Source organism: Astyanax mexicanus, chromosome 7 (assembly GCF_023375975.1).
Source record: "Astyanax mexicanus isolate ESR-SI-001 chromosome 7, AstMex3_surface, whole genome shotgun sequence".
Lineage (NCBI taxonomy): Eukaryota > Metazoa > Chordata > Actinopteri > Characiformes > Acestrorhamphidae > Astyanax > Astyanax mexicanus.
In genome coordinates this window covers 42308101-42328104 of record NC_064414.1, presented here as the reverse complement: position 1 = coordinate 42328104, position 20004 = coordinate 42308101, and the positions used below count along the sequence as shown (strand labels likewise).

The following is a 20004-nucleotide window of genomic DNA, read 5'->3' as shown; positions in this document are numbered from 1 at the left end:
ATAATGAATGATGGTGATCGGTAATCACTTAAATGTCTGGTGAAAAAAATGTGGAAAAACAACACTACAATATGATTATTAGTGACAATGAGAAGAAAACAATGGATGGGCTTTCATTTGCTAGGGAGCATAAAGATTGGACTCAATCTTTGGAAAAATGTCATGTGGTCTGAAGAGTTCAGATTTACCCTGTTCCAGAGTGAGGGAGCACCCATCATGCCCAGTTTCTACCGTACAAGCCTGTGGGGGCAGTGCTAAGCTATCCCCAAAGAATGAGGCCAGCGGACTACCTGAATATACCAAATATAGAACAGAAAATTTGATTTTTTTTCTTCCCTGATGGCACGGGCATATTCAAAGATAACAATGCCAGCTTGTGACATTATTTTCACCCATGGATTGTCCAGACCTGAACCCCATAAAGAATATCTCGAAAAGTGATCTTAGGGGAAAATGAATGTAATTCTGGACAGAAATAATTGTGACATGGCAGAAAGGACTGTTACCTGTTCAGGCAGTGTTTATCCATGTCTACATTTCAGGCAACCATTCTTCCTGAAAATATGTCCTATGTGTTGCCGGAAATAGAAATAAAATGTTGGGTTGTAGATACCAGACACATAATTGGCCAAAAAACAAACAGACAGACAGGTTTATGAAGAAATGACAGGGTAATACAAGCATTTAAATTTTGCTCCCAACTAGAGCACAATACAGCTTTATTGCAAAAATACAAGTTCAATTTTCTACCACAGCATTTACAAAGGTACATTTTCAAAGTAGATTTCTCCCCATGTTCAAGACTGAACACTTTGGATATCTGTACATACTTATATGTATTTACATCGTTCACTGTTTTTTGCCTGGTCGTTCCATAAAAAACAAGAGTGAAAAAGAAAATATAAAAGTAAAAGACACTTGTATTTGTGGTCTGCTAATAAAACTGGGGGGCAGTGCTGCACTGCATACAGGCCAAGGCTCCAATCCAATCCCCTCAGCACAGCACAGCACAGCAGGGCACTGCACAGGCACACTCACCCTGCACTCCACTCTTATAAACCTTTATAAAGCAAATAAACTCAACATCAACGAAAATATTAGCCTTCATATAACAGAAACAAGCCTTCAACTGAGAAAATATCAAAAGTAAAAATCTCGCTGGAATCATGTTTTTGGAAAATTACTAAAGCTTGCTCACTGATGTTAATATTAAGGATCTGGCACAAAACACACAATCTTTACTCCTCAGTGGCTTCAGAAAATGTCCTTTTTACCTTTCATAAATATAACCCGAAGCAATATTTCACATTACAATTGATATATTTTATGCAAATCAAACACAAAGTTCAATTAACTGTTAAAAACATTTTTTTGGAATTATTAGAACAAGCACTAACAACATTATTAGAAGCAGTCCTTTCTAAGGAGTACATGATTTAGAAACAGATCAAGAACAAGCCAATCAACAGTTTTAATTTTCCTCCTTATCTTGTTTGAGAGTTTAGTACTTCAGGAAATACTGATAGGCTGTATATTCAGCATCAGCTCACAATAGAAAACAGTAAATATAGTTGTTTAATCAGGATACAGATCTATAGATTATGCATACACATATAAACATTGAAATATTTTTAAAAGATCCCAAAATAATGGGAAACATTACAACAGAGGTACATTTCTAACAACACTTTTGAAGTGCACTAAATCAGTGTTAACAGTCAAGCAAAATCACAAAACCAAGTAGTGTTAGCATATGCTGTTAATGCAGGGCTTGCAACATTGCATATATATATATCTATATAATGTAGCTATTGTAGCTAAGCAATAATAACTGTTCTAAAACGTCTCTGAACACAAGCATCGCTGTAAGACATATTTAGGAGTTAATGTGGTAGGTACACTCACACAACAACCCCAGCAGGTCTTCCACACATGCAGCTTATTCTGGTCCAGATAAAGATGAAATAACTACTGCGTTTGGATATAATATGTAGTCACAATCACACATAAACCTTGTATCTCCAAAGGCAAAAAAGGGACAAGATTCAAATTCAAGTATTTTCTATGGTTTGTTGGTTTCTAGGGTATCCCAGGGGATTGATGTGCTATTGCTAAGAAGACGTTAGATGGGTGCCATGAGTAGCAAGGTGTTTGCTATAGTTTTTTTATGCAGTTGCCATGATGTTGATTAGTGGTTGCTATTGTGTTGCTAGGCAGTTGCTATGGCATCTCTCAGGTTGCTCCACTAGTACTGAATGTTGATGTCTGGGTGTTACAAGGTTGTATCAATTGTTATATTTTAAGGGTTCCAGCACTTTTGCACCTCGTTTATTCCTACAGAAAACAAAGTTGCAAAGATTTGTTGCTACACATAAACTGTAAATTTGATAAAAAGCTGTAAACAGACACACATCACACAGTCAATGTGCAACCATAATTATGCCAAAAAGTGAAATACAAGGTTTTGTGTTAGTGTGATCATTTGTAAAATCTAGCTTCAAGTTGTCAAAACACATGTTTTATGAGAAACAACCTGAATCATACACTTAAATATATCAGTACTAAAGCACTGAATTTGTAATTGAAGTAGTCATTTATCAAGGACACAAAATGCAAGAATCACTGCACAAATGTGGACACTTTTTAATAACCCACTACCTGCCTTTGGAATAAAACCTTCATTCTTAACTCCTTGAAAACAATTCCAAAAAAAAACTCCCAATGTAATTACTGAACGATAAGCAATATGATGTACCTCGAGTGTGGAGTGTTAACACTGCTTATTCAGCTTCGAGAGATATTTATCTTGCCTTGTTAAATTGGTATGTGATTATTATTAATACCCCAGTACACAGAAGATTTCTACAGTGAAATAGACAAGCCTATTATTTCATGTAGAATCTGGCAGTCATGACCTTGGAAGACACAGCAAGTGCCGCCTCAACCACTACTAAGAAAAAAGGCATTTTTCCACACAAAGACCATTATGAATCATCTCAGTTCTTGTCATAGATTAACATTCTACATCTTCCTATTACTTCATCACTTTTACAAGACGTTCTAAATACCATGCTCTATTGGAACATTCTGCTCATCACACCATTAAGCAGTGTAACATTCAGCAATCTGTACTACAGAAAGAACAATCAGCTCTTTAATAGAGGCCCATAATTCTGTAATCAAAAAATAGATATCTCTCTCAGTCTTTAGCTTGAGCTTGTGCTTTTGTCTTCATAAAAAGGCATGAAGGAACATGCTCTTCACATAGATAAAACACTGTAGCTTTGTCACTAAGCCAAGTTCTAAATACCAATCACAAATTGGCAAATCATTCAAAGAATGGATGAAGCTCCATCCCTTGCGTCAAGTCAACAAATCTCAAAATGCTTCATGACAAAAAGAAATCCAACTCTTCAGCCAACAGGATGCACACAGTGCAGATTTGAAGCGTCAGAGCTCCAGTCAGAGGCCGTTGTTTTGCCGTAAAATATTAAAAGTAGAATTCGGGAAAGAGGACAGATAAATGAGATGACTGGAAAGAGCCTGGCATCACTCTGACTGTTGCAGCAGTATAACATTGGCATGTGGATGAATAATGTAAAATGACAAGCTGGCATTTTCATGATGTAATACAGCCTCAGCTGGCTGACCTATAGTGGTTCATGTAGGACCGGCAGGTCTGGCACTGGCTGAGCCCATGTTCAGCTGGGCTCTGTTGGCAAAGTGAGCAGAGTGGGGATGGGAAGCCACGGAGTGATCTGGTGCGGGGATCTGGTCTGGAGAATGCTGGGCTATCCACTGGAGCTGTTCTGTAGTCAGTGGTCCTCCAGTCACACTCCGGGGGCACGTCAAGACGCATGGGCTTGACCATAGGCTCATGGTGCTGTGGGATCATGCGCGGGGCTGTTTGAGTGGGCCGGCCTGGGTGCTGAAACGGCTGATAAGGAGCCTCTATGAGTCTGCTGGTAGGTGCTGAACGGCGTGGGTGTGCCAAGGTGGCGTAGCCAGAGTCTGGATAGTTCCAGGCCTCAGGGCCAGCAGCAGGTCCAACTCTGGCCTTGGGCAAAGTGGACCCGGAAGGGGCAGACCTTCGGGGAGCCCGGGGCAGTGTGCCATAGTTCATTGCAACACTGTGGTAGTTTTCACGGGCGAGAGCTTCACCCCGGTCAAACACAGCCAGAAACTTGTCGACCTTTTGGGAATCTCCTGCAGAAGTTATTTAGAATTATTTTCACATCAAACATGCAAGGAACAATGAAGTCAGAGGAACCTGTAGCATTATTAGCTGATTAAAGGTGAAGATTTTATATTTTTGTTTTTAGCAATCATGTGCTAACCTTACATTATAGTAGGAGTAGAATTTTTAAACATCATATGCAGGATGATATGCATGATATGCATTTCATATTTAATGGAAATGAAAGGAATATCATCATGAAAGACATTAATTGCAATGGAGATTGACGGTTTCCCTCCACAGACCCAAAGGAGTTACTGTATGCCTGCAGCATACATTGTGATTGCTGATGTGACACAGTGGAGAAAGGGGGAAGATGGTTACCTGGGTGTCCGTGAGAGGGCCCCAGTGGACTGGGCCGCAGTGCCTGCTGGCATGGAGGTGCTTGTGGAGCACGCTGCTGCTGAAGCAGGTGGAGGTACTGGTGTTGGGGTTCGTGGGTGAACACTGAAGGATTGTGGGATAGGGGTGCGGCATGCAGGGAGGTGCTTAATTGGCGCGTGATTGGTCGTGGATCCGCATGCTTGGCCATCCTTGTGGCAGGAGGGTCCTTTACAAATGGTGCAAAAAGTGAAAATCACAAGAGGCATGACAGAGGGAAAGAGATTATGCAAAAAATAAATAAATAAATTAGAAATAAAAAGAAAAACAACAAAAATGACAAACGGAATGATGGCCAAAACATAAAAATAAAACTAAGTAATGAAACAGTGACATCACAATGGACTTGCACATTGTACCTGTTGTTATATAAAGTGATGAGGATGCAGGATAATACACACTTATATTTAGGGAAAAATACTAAAGCCTTTTAAAAAAAACCTTCAAGAGCTGAATTTTGGATTAGCACTAGATGTTTTCCACATTTGCCTCTGTGTCCAAAAAAATCTTATTTTCCCAAGGCTGGGATAGAATATACAATACCAGTCAAAAGTTTGGACACATCTTAAATTTAGTGGTTTTACGTTAATCTTACTTAGATGAAAGCTTTGCACATCTTGGCATTTTCTTAGCTTAAAGAGGTAGTCACCTGGAATAACTTTCAGTTAACAGCTGTGCTGAACTTTTTTAATTATTTGAATTTCTTGCTCTCTTGTGTTTGAGAGCATCAGTTGTAAATCTGTGAAGAGGCAGAGTTGGTATAAAGTGAATAGCCCTATTTGAGTAATGTTCTAATCCATATTATGGTTAAAAAAGTGTTGTACTAAGAAAATAAAAAAAGGTCAGTCAATCTCAAAAATGGCAAGAACTTTGAAAGTATCCTCAAGAACAGTCACAAAACCTATTAAAAATTGGCTTTCATCAAGGAAAGGAAGACCAAGAGTTACCTCTGTTTATCAGAGTTACCAACCTGAGAAAGTTTTTTTATTTGTTCAAGACTTTTAAGTTTACTATATGACCATGTATGTGTTCCTTCATAGTCGTAACTTAAACAAACATAAAAGCACTTAATGAGAAGGTCTGTCCAAGCTTTTAAATGGTACTGTAGACCAGGTTTTTAACCTATAACTTGAGATTCTGAGGTTTATGAGCTGTTTCATAAAAGATTTTTAGTGACATGAAGGCACACAGTCTGTAAACTGGTGGATTCGAATGGGACACAGGTGATTACTGCTTTACCCCATCTCCTCTACAAATGTGCCAATGACCAAAGGCCTACTTGCAGATAATTTTTATGCTGGCCTATATGGCATGCCCACTGCATATGCACCACTGTAAATCTGTATGGGTGATTCTGGTTAAATTTAACTTACAAGACTGCGAGAAGGTACAAGATTGTCAGCTCGTCCTGCTATGACAGTCCCACTTAAACTGCGTGCAATACGACGCAGATTCTCAGCACTGTATAATTCATCCTCATCCACTTGTACCTCATTCGCTGCAGCAGTCACAGGCTAAGGAACAAACACATACAGAGAGTTAACATTTTACACCCAAATTAGTGTCAATCACAAATATGTAGACTGAGACAGGAGAAAAAAAAAAGAGTCTGCACTTACTCTGTGTGTTGGAGTGCTGGTATATGCTGGCGTCCTGTAAGCACTCCTCTCAATCTCTGCAGTGGGTGTTTTAGAGCGGCCGAGGCTGCCAGAGTGTCCAGATGCAAGTCTGCGAGCAGCAGCAGGTCCTGTAGAGAGAGGGACACCAGGTCAAACGGCCCTTAAGGTGGCTGAAAGTTCAAAACTAGCCTTTACAATGGGAACATAGAGTATTTGAAAGATATTTGGTTTAGATACACTATATGGACAAAAGAATTGGGACACCTTCTCAGCGAGTATCTGTCCAGGAAGTATATCTACTAGAGATTACTGATGTCAGGATGTTGGATGATCACTACCCACCTCAGCTGATCCCCAACTGCTCTACTCATCCCAAAAATATTGAATGGAGCAGCATGCTGGGAAATTTATACCCCTCTAGTACAGGTTTGCAGTAGCTTAGGAGAGTCCTATTCTACTGAAAATACTTCTCTACAGGAACTAGAAATGTCATGTGTGCATTTGCACAACTGTGTCAACAGTATGTATTAATTAGAAGGGCCAGATATTTTTAAACATGCTGAAGTACACATCTGACAATTTTGGAACTGTATTTTTGGAAGTATTCTTTGATTATTTGTATTAATACCTTGTCTCCCAATGGTTTGAGGACTGGGCCCTCTGTGTCCCCGAGGCAAACTGGAAACCTGCAGGCTGGCCCTGTAGAGCGTCTCCAGCTCAGACAGCTCCTCGCATGGTGAGCCACAGGATGGCTGCAGAGCATTTTGGGAGTTGTAGTATCTGTTGACATTTTCAGCCCAGCGTTCTACAGGCATGGGCCTGGCTGCACTGTGGTCCTGTGGTGGCGATGGAGGGCGGGGTGCAATGCAGGTGTCTGTCTGGGAGTAGTGCACAGGCTGCTGGGGAGTTTGGGCTGTTTGGGGAGTGTCTGTGTGCCCCAGGCTCCTAGAGGGTCTGCTGCATGTGGCTGGTGGAGGAGCCGGGGAGGGGCTGGACAGGCTGCTGTCGGGAACACGGCTATGCTGAGAGGACGGAGGGTTGTGTGTCTCCTCTGGGTCGAAGTAATGTTTGGAGGATGAGGAGGGGGCACGCAAGTGTGTTTGAAGAACACCGAAGTTCTGGGACACAGCAGGATGCTCGCTGGTCCATTGTGTTGGGGCAGCAGAAGAGCTATCTCTAGACAGTGAGGGTGGCTTAGGAGCGCTAGTTTTATTGGCTGATCGTATGCAAGCAGTTGGTGCAGTGGAGTGCTCCCATGAGTCTGAAAGTGACCATTCATTCTGTCCGTTATCAGTTACTGCAGGGTGGTCAGGGATGTCTCCTGAACCGCCCTGGTGCTTGGGCCCTGGGTCTGTGGAATGGATGGGTGAAGCTTGCCAAGGGCTGGAAGGGGCTGGAGATGAAGGAGTGGTGGAATGAGGCATTATGGGAAGCGATGAAGGCGGGCCTAAGGAAGCTTCCGTCAGTGCTTCAACAACGTCCTCTTGAGCTTCCGTCAGAAGTACTTGGATCTTGACAGGCTGGACACTGTAAAAATAAAATGTGAAAATGACTACCTGACAGGAGGTGTGGTTCAGACAGATCATTATCTATCTGCATATGATGTGATGGCATGTCTTACCTCTCTGCACAATTAATAGATCAAACAAACTGGACAAACAGACAAACAGCCTGGTATGCTTTTAAGTTCAAACTCAGTTCATTAAAACCTGACCATCACCTGTTCACTTAAGCACTGTGTTGTTTCTTACTGAAGTGCATGTGTAGGCCCCTGTAGGCTTCATCAGGAGGGTGTCCACACACATACACACACCAGAGCCAGCAGCAAGTACCTGATAGGCAGTTTTTGCTCTTGCTCCTTCTCCCTCTCCTTCTCCTTCTCCTCCTGCTGTTGCTGCTTCTCCTGCTGCTGCATGCGCTGCTGCAGGCCTCGTGCTCTCCGCATACACTTTTGCAGTCGGGCCTCAGCACCTGTCCTGCCCTGTCCGTTAGCACTGCTCTCATGCATGGGATGCCTGAGTTTTGCTTCAATAGCAAAAACAAAATGAGAAAAGCAAAAAAAAAAAAAAAAAAAAAAAAAAAAAAAAGGAAACAAAAAATTATGAGAAACAAACAAAAAAGAAAAAAGAAAAAACACTGACTCATGGGATGCATGCAAACATATATGCTATGAAGTCAAGTGTCACACTGGGTTGGATAATGGGAAAGGTTTAGAAGAAAGAAAAAAAAACACACTGGGACATGGAAGAAGAAGACTGAGAGAACTGGAAACTATACTACACGTTTACATTTCCAGCACAAATGGTTAAATTATAGTGAATTATTGCCTATGTTGATTTAAAGGTTCTTCAACTTAAAATGAGTTGAATTCATCCACAGAATTAAATTAAAATGAACTATATTCAGCCATGGAACAAAAAAAAATCAATTAACAAAAAAATGAAACACTGTCTCAGAGCCTAAATGTAGGCTTAGTTGCATAGTAATTACAGGTGCATGAGAGCACTATTCTAGGCTTAAACAACCTGACAAAAGTAATCTAAGATTTCTCCAGCTACACATGGGACCTTGTTAAACAGGCAGAGGAGAAGGGTTGAGATCACACCACTGGGATTAGCACAGAAGGAACAAGTGGAGGGAGTGCAAAATGCTGTGTGTGTGTCTGTCTGCCACAATTTAGGAATATTAAATTTAAACATACAACAGCCATACATGGAGATACAAAGAACACAGAAAAAGCACAGTGCAGAAACCCATCAGATGTCAGAACCACAGAGGCACAGAAAGAGACTTGTTGACATTTACAAACCAACACAGGCTCACACACTCTAATGAAGCGAGAGATTGAGAGGTTGCCATAGTGTTAGGCGCCACCCCCATTCCCTTTGGCAGCTGGTTGTTGCTGCAGTGACGGGTAAACAGCCCTCTGCGAGTGGCCTGGATTCATTGAGATGAGAGCAAAGGCTTGTCAATTCTACAGCCACTCAGATGGTAGGGAAAAGTGTGTGTCTCCTACCATCACTAACTTCTATGAGACACGTCCTTGCTACTGCTTCAGTGTTTGACAGGAAAACGCAGACGAATTTAAAAGCTGTTAGAAGAGATCACTGGGGAAATACAGGCTACACACAGGTCTCTGCACTAGCACGTGCTGTAACTCAGCTTAGGATAGTGATATAAACCATGTACTTATAAATGTTTCGAGGAATAATTGTAAATGACTCCTAAATATTATTTATTAATGTGTGTTATTATTATTATTATTATTATTATTATTATTATTATTATTATTATTCAAACAGATGGGAAGCAACACAATTGTGCTCATGCACATACTGATTCTCATACAGACTAGTTGGTGGGCATTTCAATCTCTGCCTTTAGTCACTGAAACATACATAAACCTTTATCACAATGCACAGAAAATCCGAAATTCTTATCTCTACAATTCTCTTTCCAGGCATGATGATAAAGAGTTTTACAAACAGTTTAAATAAAGGGCTGAAAGTCCCAGAAGGATTTGTAATCATTCAGCTGGACTGGCAAAATGATACAGGAATTCTTTGGTCATGATGAGAGAATTCGGCTAGCTACATTGCAGATTTGAGGAAAAATTAATCATATAACACTGTGGCTCACTGATATTTATTGTATGGATTTTCTGGGATTCACATTATTGTGTATAAAGTTTATGAAGGACAGGGAATGGTTGTGTTAAGGTTGCTTTTATAAGAGATAAAAGTGTTTTTCCTTTTGCTGTATGAAAAGCTGCACTCAGTTCTGGGCTTTCAGATAAGAAACAGAGACATGCAGTCAGATAAAGGATCTGTTTTGTTTTACTTATTCCTTTCTTGAAGGGGTTTTTCAAACTTAGTTAATGAGTTTGTAAACTTGAAACATTTTACTCTTGGTTTGGTTTACTTTCACACAGGGAAACTTTCAAGCCCACTAAAACGAACAAGGAGGATACAACACACAAGGACAAGTTATTCCAATACAGCAAAAAAAGTCTCGCTGTCTCTCACTCTTACATACACACATGGCAGACATGGTAATGGCAGCTGCAGTTGAGGTTTTGAGGACTGGACAGGACTACTTACACACTGCTTCATTTACCACAGAGATAGCAGCAGCAACCTCTCCTGCCTGCTCCAGCCTCAGAGATTGATCTAACAGTGCTTCCGCCTCCAGAACACACCGCTCAAAGCCGTCCCCCTTCCCTGAAAACAACAAACACACCAAAGAACTGCAGAGCACAAAAGCAACCCACGCTCCCACATGCACAGAGGGCCATACACTGCATCCACCAACAATCATCTCAGTAGAGTCACACAGGCCACACCCTAGTTTTAAAATACAACGTTAAAAAAACTCTTTTAACATTTATTTTTGAAAAATGTCTGCTCGGCTAAATTATATAAAAGGAATCACACATCACACTAAACCTCGCTAACAGATGAGTTGAATAACTAAGATGCTTTAATCAGAAGCTCATTGTTGTCAAAGTAATATAAGACAATAGCAAACAGCGGTTTATCAAAATGTGCATGGATGCCTTTAGAAGCCCTAGAAAAGAATCAGATTTACTCTGGGGTGGCCTTAGTGTAACTCTTATTCTGCTCCCATACACATTCATCATTGTATCCCCCACTCCCCCAACTTCCCAAAGCAGCAGCAAAGCCCCAGAAAAATGAAATGCCCTGCGAAATGCAGCCTGCGAGGTGCTTACCTTGGTGCTGCAGTTCATCCAGGTCCATGAACTTGCTGGGTCTGGGGTTGAAACCCATTGCTGCTTCTCTCTCCTTCTCCTTCTTCCTTTGGAGCTCTTGCTCCTTGGCCTTGCGTGCCACCTCCTCCTGAAGCTCATCCAGTTCACTTCTGCCCTCTCCCACTGGATACGGACACAAAAATCAGTAAATAAATATACACAAGGACACATATTCACACAGGTATGTTCACTAGATTACATGACTAAAATTAAAACAGGATGTAGAAGTATATATTTTGAGTGCTTAAACACACACAGACCATTCTTATGTAGACAATTCTTATGAAGACAATATTCATAAGCAAATGCTGTGTACACACCTAAACTCATGTGACTGTTTCCTTTGACAGAAGCTTTAACATCCTGCAGAAGGGCACTGCTGCTCTTAGACTTCTGTACACTCTTCCAGGAGGGACCAACACTGGGAGGAGGCTTTATCAAAATGGCATCTTTCAGACTGTAAAAAATTATGTCCCATTAATGATCAAAACCATAAACTAGGCCAAACCAGCTTAAACAAAATATTTCAGTGCATTTCAGTGCATCACTTTGCTCAAAAGCACACAGATTCACCTACCTTGTTAGGCCATTACTTGCCCCCTCATTTATAGGCATGTCCAGGCTAACAGGGCTGTTGCTGTTCCTCTCGCTGCTCTCATATCCACTCTCCATTCTCTGAATGAGTCGGGGTGGCTGCTCTGACCCTTTGCTCTGGGACAGCGGTAGAGTCTTGGACGCAACATTGTTATTAAATGTAATCTTCTGCAGAGACCCCAGCATCGCTCCATGCAGCCCTGTGTCCTCGGGCAGTGAGGTGCCCAGCGGGCTATAGCCGGCCTGCCTACGTCTCTCCTTGCTGAAGATGGTGTCAATGTTCAGAGCCTCACGTCGAGGCTTCCACGCTGGCCGATAGCGCCCCCCAGACGAACTTGACTTTGACTCACTACTGGTGCTGTCGACCTCCCAGTCGTGGCTCTTGGCCCCAGTATCGGGGGGCCCCACTGAGCTGGAGGAGGAGGCTGAGAGAGGTCGGCTGAGGATAATACTGCTCATGGTCTCTTTAAAGTCCCTCAGGCGGCTGGAGCTCTTGGGTAGTGCCCGAGGGGCCTGCTGCTCTTTCAGAGTCTCTCCTGGACAAGGAAAGAGAACAGAAACATTAAAATATTTAAACATAAATAAAAATATAAATAAATATATATATATACAGCTTACAGCAATCATACAGAGTACAAATGAGGTACAAAAAATCATAAGGGAGATCTGTGCAAAGAGTTATAAATAAGTACTTTTTAAGTTGCTCACCTTCACTGTGGTATCCTGCAGAACACACCTCGTCAGTTTTTGAGCTTCGGCTCCTTTCCTCAAATCTCCACGGGCGAATGGTGCTCCTTTTCCTATCAAGAATGCCGTTTTTTCTGTCTGCTGTTCCACCTTTTCGGAGTGTGTGGCGCTGTGTCTGCTCACTGTCAGTCAAAGGACCTTCACATCAAACAGCAGAAAAAAAGCCAGTCATAAAATCATTAAAAACACTAGTACACTATTGAGTAAAATTAAATTGAGATTAAGAGATTAAATTGTTAATCAAAACTGCTTTTATATTATAACATACATGTGAGTTCTTAATGTATGAATATGGACATACCTGTAGTGTCTAAGCTGCTGTGTGAGTTAGAGTTGTCAAGGTTGCACACAACGGTTCCCTGGGAGTCGGAGGAGAAGTGTGAGGCCAGTGATTCGTGGTGTGAGTGGGACTGCTTATAGCTGTAGCTGTCTGTTGAGGAGTCTGTTCGTGTGTCACTCGAAATGGATGGCTCACGGCCTGACGAAAAAAAATAAATAAATAAAATAAATAAATAAAAAAAGAATTATATAAAAAATAACCCATGACCAGTCACATAGGCAGAGGAGAAGACAAAATCCCAGTACAGTAACTTGTAAACTACAATAATGAAGAAAGCATAAAAAGTGTAATTTATTTAAATGTCAGGTGCCTAGAAATGATGCCGCTCCACAGCAACCACACAAATGAATATGGGATTGTTTTTTAAAGAATAAAAAATAAATCATCAACCTTTTGCTACGGCAAGTGAAACCAATTTAAACACCCCAAATTTAAACACATTATGAAAATAATAATTTGACTGCTAGCACAACAAACTAGTAAATCATAAATGAAATGAAATTCAAGAATGATTACTCTAAACAAACAATTTTAAGAAGCTGCAGTGTTTGTACAAAAAAAGATGCAGAAGTTAATGTAGCTTATGATTTACCAGAGTCTTCGCTGTCATAATAGGTTTTGGTGAAGTGGTGCTGTTCTAGACGAGACGCCAGGTCCTGCACAGACACTGGCTTCCCCCGGGGGTCAGCATAGAGCAGCAGCAGCGGCTGGTAATGGCCCTTTATACAACGAGACACGACATCCCTCCACTTCGGCCCAATCTGGGAGAAAATAGGGGAAGAAAAAGTTAGAGTGAAGCGAAAGTAAGAAAAACAGGAAAAGAGACCTCATTATTTCGATTCATCTCAAGTAACTCGAAGTTTTTATCCTCTAAATTGGAAAAAAGAACATTAAGCAAACACAGCAAAGACTGGAAGACGAGTGCAGTTTCAAGGCCTGAGACGAAGTGTTCTGAACTAATCTCACCACCAGCAATGACTTCCTAAACCGGAGATATTCTCTACATTCCGCCGCTCGCAGTCACACAGGAACAGGATGTCCAGACAGTCCGAGAGTATGAGACGAGAACGCGTGAGATTGGGTGTATGAACCCACGTGAGAGAGAGACAGAGAGACAGCAGGTACGAAAGAGAGTGAGCTAGAATATGCGTGATGGGCTATCATGGCGACCGCAGTATGTCTGTGCACTGGCCACACCCTGCTGCTGTCCAGCTGGGAGGGATAAACAATAGAGGGATATCCTTGTTTTCAGTGCACTTTTGTGCAGCCCCCGTGTGCCTCGCGTGCTGCCTCTCTGCTGGCCAGTCGCTCTGAAGAGACCAGGAGGAAAAAAAGCTGCTTTGTGTGCAACTGTCCTGGATCCAGAGTGCAGGAGTGTTATTGTGGAAACAAAGCCTTGCTAGGCTGGTCGAACCCCACGTAGGACGGCACACTGCCCACACAAATACATTACAGTGAGTCTGAACTTTAGCCTTTAGCTCTCATGGAAAAAACACTGAATTTGAAGCATTTCATGCTCAGCGTAGTCTTTATAAGAATGTCCGTTCAGCTAAAATTCATCAGTTCAGCAACAAAAAGGTTATTTAGAAGCCTTTCTCACGGTTCTGGACTTTTATATCTAGACTCTCAATAACAACATGCATGAGTATCAAAATGACATTGGGGTGCAGAACAATTACAGCGTAGGTTAGAACTGACAGCAAGGATTAAAAACTGATTGTGAAAACTCTGACGCAAGAAAACACTGCAAGTGACAGCTTTATGTTCCCCAGAGGTGTGGAATGCTTAAGTGAATGTCAGTTTTGGGTTACGCCTTTGTCGTTCAGCAGAATAAAAGATGGATCTGTATTGGGAAATCAATGCTTGGAGAGTATGGGCTTATCCATGCAAAACACCACAACACCATGAGTTTACTGTTCATTGGGTCATGCATTGCAAGCTTGCTTACTGTGCTGACACAACAAAAAGGTCACCTCTAGCTGCATCACCTCTACAGTTTACCACGCAGGCCCTTTGTTGCTTTTAGTGACCTCGTTTTTGCTTTTTGTAATGGTAAAGATTTGTGGCAGTGATTAGCATGTAATTCAGCAGACAGCAGTTCTCCTATCATTGATATATTTATAAGGAGGACAAAAATTAACAGTTTGATCCCCCTGACTGGCAGGAATTGACAGGACACTGGGCACATGAGTAGTGATGTGGCCACTTACCACTCTGGGGTTGTGTTCTCACTACCAATAATTACTAGCATGAGTGTTTACTGCCACAAATGGGTTGAATGCAGAGGTTTGGGCAAATATGAACTCATGCATCTGGTATATACATTTAGTCCTCATTAAGCATATTTTTAAAGGCTGCATGTGTAAGTCTAAACATTAGCAGTTTAGATATGTGTGCAACAAATCAGGTTTGAGTTGTGAAAGAACCTTCCATGTGTGGAATTCTTGAAGCTACGATAATCAAAAGCAGATCAATTTGGGTTTGGAAGTATTTAACCAACTACTGAAACTATTAAGTAAAAAAAAAAAAAGACCAATACAAATTAACATTTGATGTTGAATGAACTGTAAAGCATTTAAACCACTGAAATAACATTCAAACAACTAAAACAAAAAAACAAACAAAAAAATAATAACACTTATTCTTTTTTAAGAAAATTACAGGTAAATAATCCTATTTTGTTCCTGATAAATGAAAGCTGTACTTTAACAATCAATACCAGACATCCACTGAGGGAATTCACAGCCGTCTGTGTAACTACTGTTCATCTGTAGCCCCAGGCTTGTGCTCAGAGCAGTTACAATGGACTCTCAAGAGAAGATAAACCTCCAAATCACCTTTTTCACGTACAATAAACGAACAAAGCATCGGGGAAGTCCTAGTTTTTGCACCCCCTCAGGTTAACAGATACCAGCCCGCAGAGTGAATCCACAAACCACCAAAATGTGTGAAGTACAGAAACAACCCACTGCCAATGACATTAACAATAACTACTGCCTAATTGTTAGCCAACCAAATTTACATTTGAATGGTAGAAAGGTAGTATCTATGCTGTTACACAATGATACACGCAATGATACTTAGTTGACATTCAAGAAGTGTACCTCTTTTACATGCGCATCATCAAAATACATCCACTTGCGGATTTTGGTCTGGAAGAAGAAGGTGGAGTAGTGTTTGCCGTAGTAACACACCATGCCCACTAGGTAGAGCTCTGCCTGCCTGGCTTTCTCCTCGGTCACCCTGTAGAAAAGCTGAAGAGACAGGGAACAAAGGTTATGGATGCAAATAATAAGTGGAAAAAACAAACAAACAAAAAAAACTCAACGAGAAGGAACAAAATGGTATTTGAGTCTATACTAAACCTGCTTCTGTTTTCTTTTTAGACTTTTCAATACCACCCAAAAACAAGACCACTTTGTAACAACTAAATACGCAACACAAATAAACACACCACCATTTTTACATTGTATTTTTGGACAAACCAATATTTCTAGCAAACATAAGTTAACAGATTTTCACACCAAAAATTTTCAAACAAATTTGTCTAGTGCAAAATGTGGGTTATCTAACCTCCATGCCTACAGTTTCCTCATGTCTACAGTAATGAATGTACCTGAAAATAGCATCCCTCTAAACCCATAAATAACACTGTTGTTTATGTATAGTTCAGTCGTTAAAGCCGTTAAATCAGTAAGCTAATTTGCATATCAAATTTAAAACTGCAAAATGCAATACATGAAAATAAAATACAAAAGTGTGACCTTTGTGAGATATATTTAAGACATTTTAAGACACATTAATGTCTTTTTTTAGACAAACAAATTTAAGACATTTTTAAGGATCTGCAGATATCGTGTAATCAATATTATAAGTCATACTAAAGTTACAAGTTGTGTGTTATGTGTCAGAGCTAAGCAGCAAAGCGTGTTTTCATTACAGTGTGTTTATTTTCCGTAGATACTTTCTGTGATGCTGTTCATTTGTTTATTTCCATTTGTTTTATCTCAGTTTCCATCAGCAGTCACTCAGAGTCATCCTCTCCACTGATCACACACACACACACACACACACACACACTGTAATCTTTTCTGTTTTCCAATACAAGGTCAGAAACATCCTGTAAATGACTGAATATTTAACATCTAAAGAATCTGTCATGGTCAAAAATGTGCCCAGCCTTTCTGCTTTTCTGGACCACAGACTTTACTGCTTGACCCAGATAGAAGTCTAATATTAGACCAGAAAGACTCACAAGAATGACCAGTCGGGTGCTTTCTGTTCAAAAACAGATGGATGTCTGGGTGCAGTGAAGCTGATGTTAGTGTGTGTGTGTGTACATATGTGTGTGTGGAGAAATTAAGAAAGTCTTACATCTCCGAGGCGCAGGATGGTGCCCAGACTGTGGATGACATCCTCGGCCAGGTCAGAATGGTCCGAGTCCCACACCAGGCCAATGGTGATGATTTCTGGAGAGTTCATGAGAACACGTCTAATACGCAGCTTCTCTCCACAATTGCCCTGAAAGGAAGAAAGAAAGAGAACATTAATAAAAGAGAACGAGATAAATATGCTGTTATATGGGTAATTGTGGAGCCAGGGTTATCTCCAATAATCAAAGCAACACACAAAGTAAACAGAGTTTCATGCAGACAAAGAATGCTTTAGTGTCGATCAATAACTGTGAAACAGTGCTACTGTTGGAAGCTTTAGAGAGTGCTGTGTACAGCAGTGTGTAAGTGCCGTCTGCACATATAAGAAAATTTTTAAAAACTTAGGTTTCTGTCTTTGTTTTGGCTTTCCCGTCCACACAAAAACACTATTTTTAGAAAACTGAGCCTATTGTTCACGGTCTGTTTTTTTTTTACTGTTGTTGTGTGGACCACACAACAGCACAACGCATGCATTTTTCTAAATTGATCTTAAATACCTCCTTACTCATTATTTTGTGTAGTACATAAGTCATTAAACTACAATGTCTACACACAGGTAACACTAGATTTGACGATTTTGGCAGAATTAATAAATTCACATAATTACAAATATATAATGATTTGTTTAGATTTAGAATCCATCATTTCGTGACTTGCATATACAATATACTACATTACATTTTTACATTACATTTGGCAGACGCTTTTGTCTAAAGCGACTTCCAGTAGTGAAGTACAAAAAGTAATATTAAAGGTAAAAAGACATTTTTTGACAGGGCCTAAAGGAGATCAAAGGGAAATAATGGGATAGAGGAATAAAAAAGGGAAAGAAGGAAATGAGGTTAGAAGTAGGTAGTTAGTTAGAGGTGTTAGGAGAGTAAGTGCTCTTTGAAGAGCTTTGTCTTCAGGAGTTCAGTATTAAAGATAGTGAGAGATTCTCATGATCAGGTAGTGGAAAGTAGTTTGTTCCACCATTGGGGAACTCTGTATGAGAACAGTCTGGATTGGTTTGTGTAAAGGGTTTGGTAAAGCGAGGCGACGTTCATTGGAGGAGCACAGCGGCTGGAGGAGCACTGGCGTAAGCCTTCAGGAGTGATCAGTGCAGGTAGGAAGGAGCTGTTCTGTCATCACCTTGTAGGCGATTGTAAGAGCTTTGAATTTGATACCAGCAGCAACTGGTAGCCAGTAAAGCTCAATGAGCAGTGGCCTTTTTTGGCTGGTTGACTAGGCGCGCTGCTGCATTCTGAATCATCTGGAGTGGTTTTACTACACAGGCCAGGAGGCCAGTTAGTATGGCATCGCAATAGTCGAGGCGTGAGATGACCACTGCTTGTGCTTGTACTGCATAAGGGGTTATGTGTGATTTGAAACTAACGTCTATTTTCTTTACACATGGTTAGAATTCTGTTTTTTTGTTCGTTTATTTTTGATGCTGTGTTGACAGAAATCTTATTAAAAATAGAGAAAGTGCAATGAGTAGTGCTGTGTTTTAGATAAGAGACAGGAACATTTGTCATCACTCTATAACTGCCATCTTAACCTGATTTCTCACACCCAGGAACAAACACACTCTGCAGTGAGGACTCCCTCACAGTTTAAAAGCACAAACAGTGTTAGATTTTACAATACAGTTTATTCATGAACTGTACAAAATATTGACATTTACAGAGTACTCTAAGGTTTAAACTAACACATGACAACACAGATAACAAAGATAGATAGTGAGAGAAAGACACACAACCCTGGCTCCCAAGGCCATTCAACAAAAAACATCACACACGTGCGCACACAGACACAACAACATTTAAAGTTCATTAGATGCAATTAGTGGTTGATTGAGGATTTGTGTGTGCTGTTTTCTTTTATGTGCATGAAAGAGAGAGAGAGAGAGAAATAAAAGAGAGAGACAAAGGAAGGGAGAGAGTTCATGCTCACAGGACAGTTGCGGAGATCTCCCATGGTGCTGGCATTCCTCAGCAGCTCCCCAAACATGTCTGGCGTTGGCTTCTCCCTGCTCTCCAGCATCCTCACAGCCTGATTACTAAAGAAAACAACACACAAACATGCACACAAAGACACACAGTGAGAAAACAGTTCAGCTCTGTCTGCTCTGTGTTGATTTTGTTCTTCAAATTAAATATGTGCATATAAATAAACTCATTGAAATTAAAGCCCCACAATGTCATCAAGGACGAAACAACCAACAACAACAACAACAAAAACAACCATTATAATAACAACTGATTGGGAAAAATACATGTGTTGTGTACGTATGTGTGTTTGTGTGCGTGGTTGATTGTGACTGCAAGGTGACTTCTCAGTGCTGTTTGCCCTCATTCTTCAGGGCTCTTGGGATTGAAACACACACCTCAAACAGACTGCACTGCAGAAGCAACACTACCCCTCTCCTTGCCACAGACTCGGTCTGGCGTTCAGGGACAGGCGTATTCTTCTGAAAACCTGCAACCATGATACACCCCTCCTGCTATGTGTGTGCGTATGTGTACCAATCAGTGCGCACATACTCCCCCTCCCTTTCTTGTGCTACAAAATATTTCTAGCACTTTATCTGGCAGAATGTTTTCCACCATGTGCTCTCTCTGTATGAGGTGGTGGAGCAATGGCTGACTCTGCACTGGATACAACCCAAACCTCTCATACCCAGCTCTCTGGAAAGCTCTACAGTTCTAAACGTTATGTGGTTTAATGCTTATATCTCACTGTTCTTCCTCGAATATAGAAACTGTGAGAAACGCAAAATGCAAGTAAATGAAATAACTGCAGGATCTCGTGTTTAATGGCAGTGGTGTTTTGTGGACATGCAAAAGAAATAAACAGATGTTCTAAAATTAGTGCTGCATATAGGAACAAGCATTTCAACTGAT

At 40.9% G+C, this 20004-nt stretch overlaps 1 protein-coding gene across 7 annotated transcripts in view; it reads right to left on the bottom strand.

Annotated features, from left to right (window-relative positions):
* Nucleotides 1-683: 683 nt before the first annotated feature.
* The window catches only part of usp54a (ubiquitin specific peptidase 54a), a 62334-nt gene continuing 43013 nt past the window's right edge, over nt 684-20004 (bottom strand). For 3 of the 7 annotated variants that reach the window (XM_007258746.4, XM_007258747.4, XM_015608237.3), the window contains exons 7-22: nt 19055-19160; nt 17061-17207; nt 15791-15940; nt 13279-13447; nt 12648-12824; nt 12308-12484; nt 11583-12135; nt 11326-11462; nt 10967-11128; nt 10338-10457; nt 8070-8262; nt 6866-7764; nt 6238-6365; nt 5992-6132; nt 4562-4787; nt 684-4206 (exon numbers count right to left, since the gene is read on the bottom strand). In XM_007258746.4, the coding sequence (XP_007258808.3) occupies nt 3638-4206; nt 4562-4787; nt 5992-6132; nt 6238-6365; nt 6866-7764; nt 8070-8262; nt 10338-10457; nt 10967-11128; nt 11326-11462; nt 11583-12135; nt 12308-12484; nt 12648-12824; nt 13279-13447; nt 15791-15940; nt 17061-17207; nt 19055-19160 (4054 nt within the window). In that variant the 3' untranslated portion in view covers nt 684-3637. The other 4 variants (XM_007258748.4, XM_007258749.4, XM_049481680.1 and 1 more) reach the window with 4 other exon arrangements.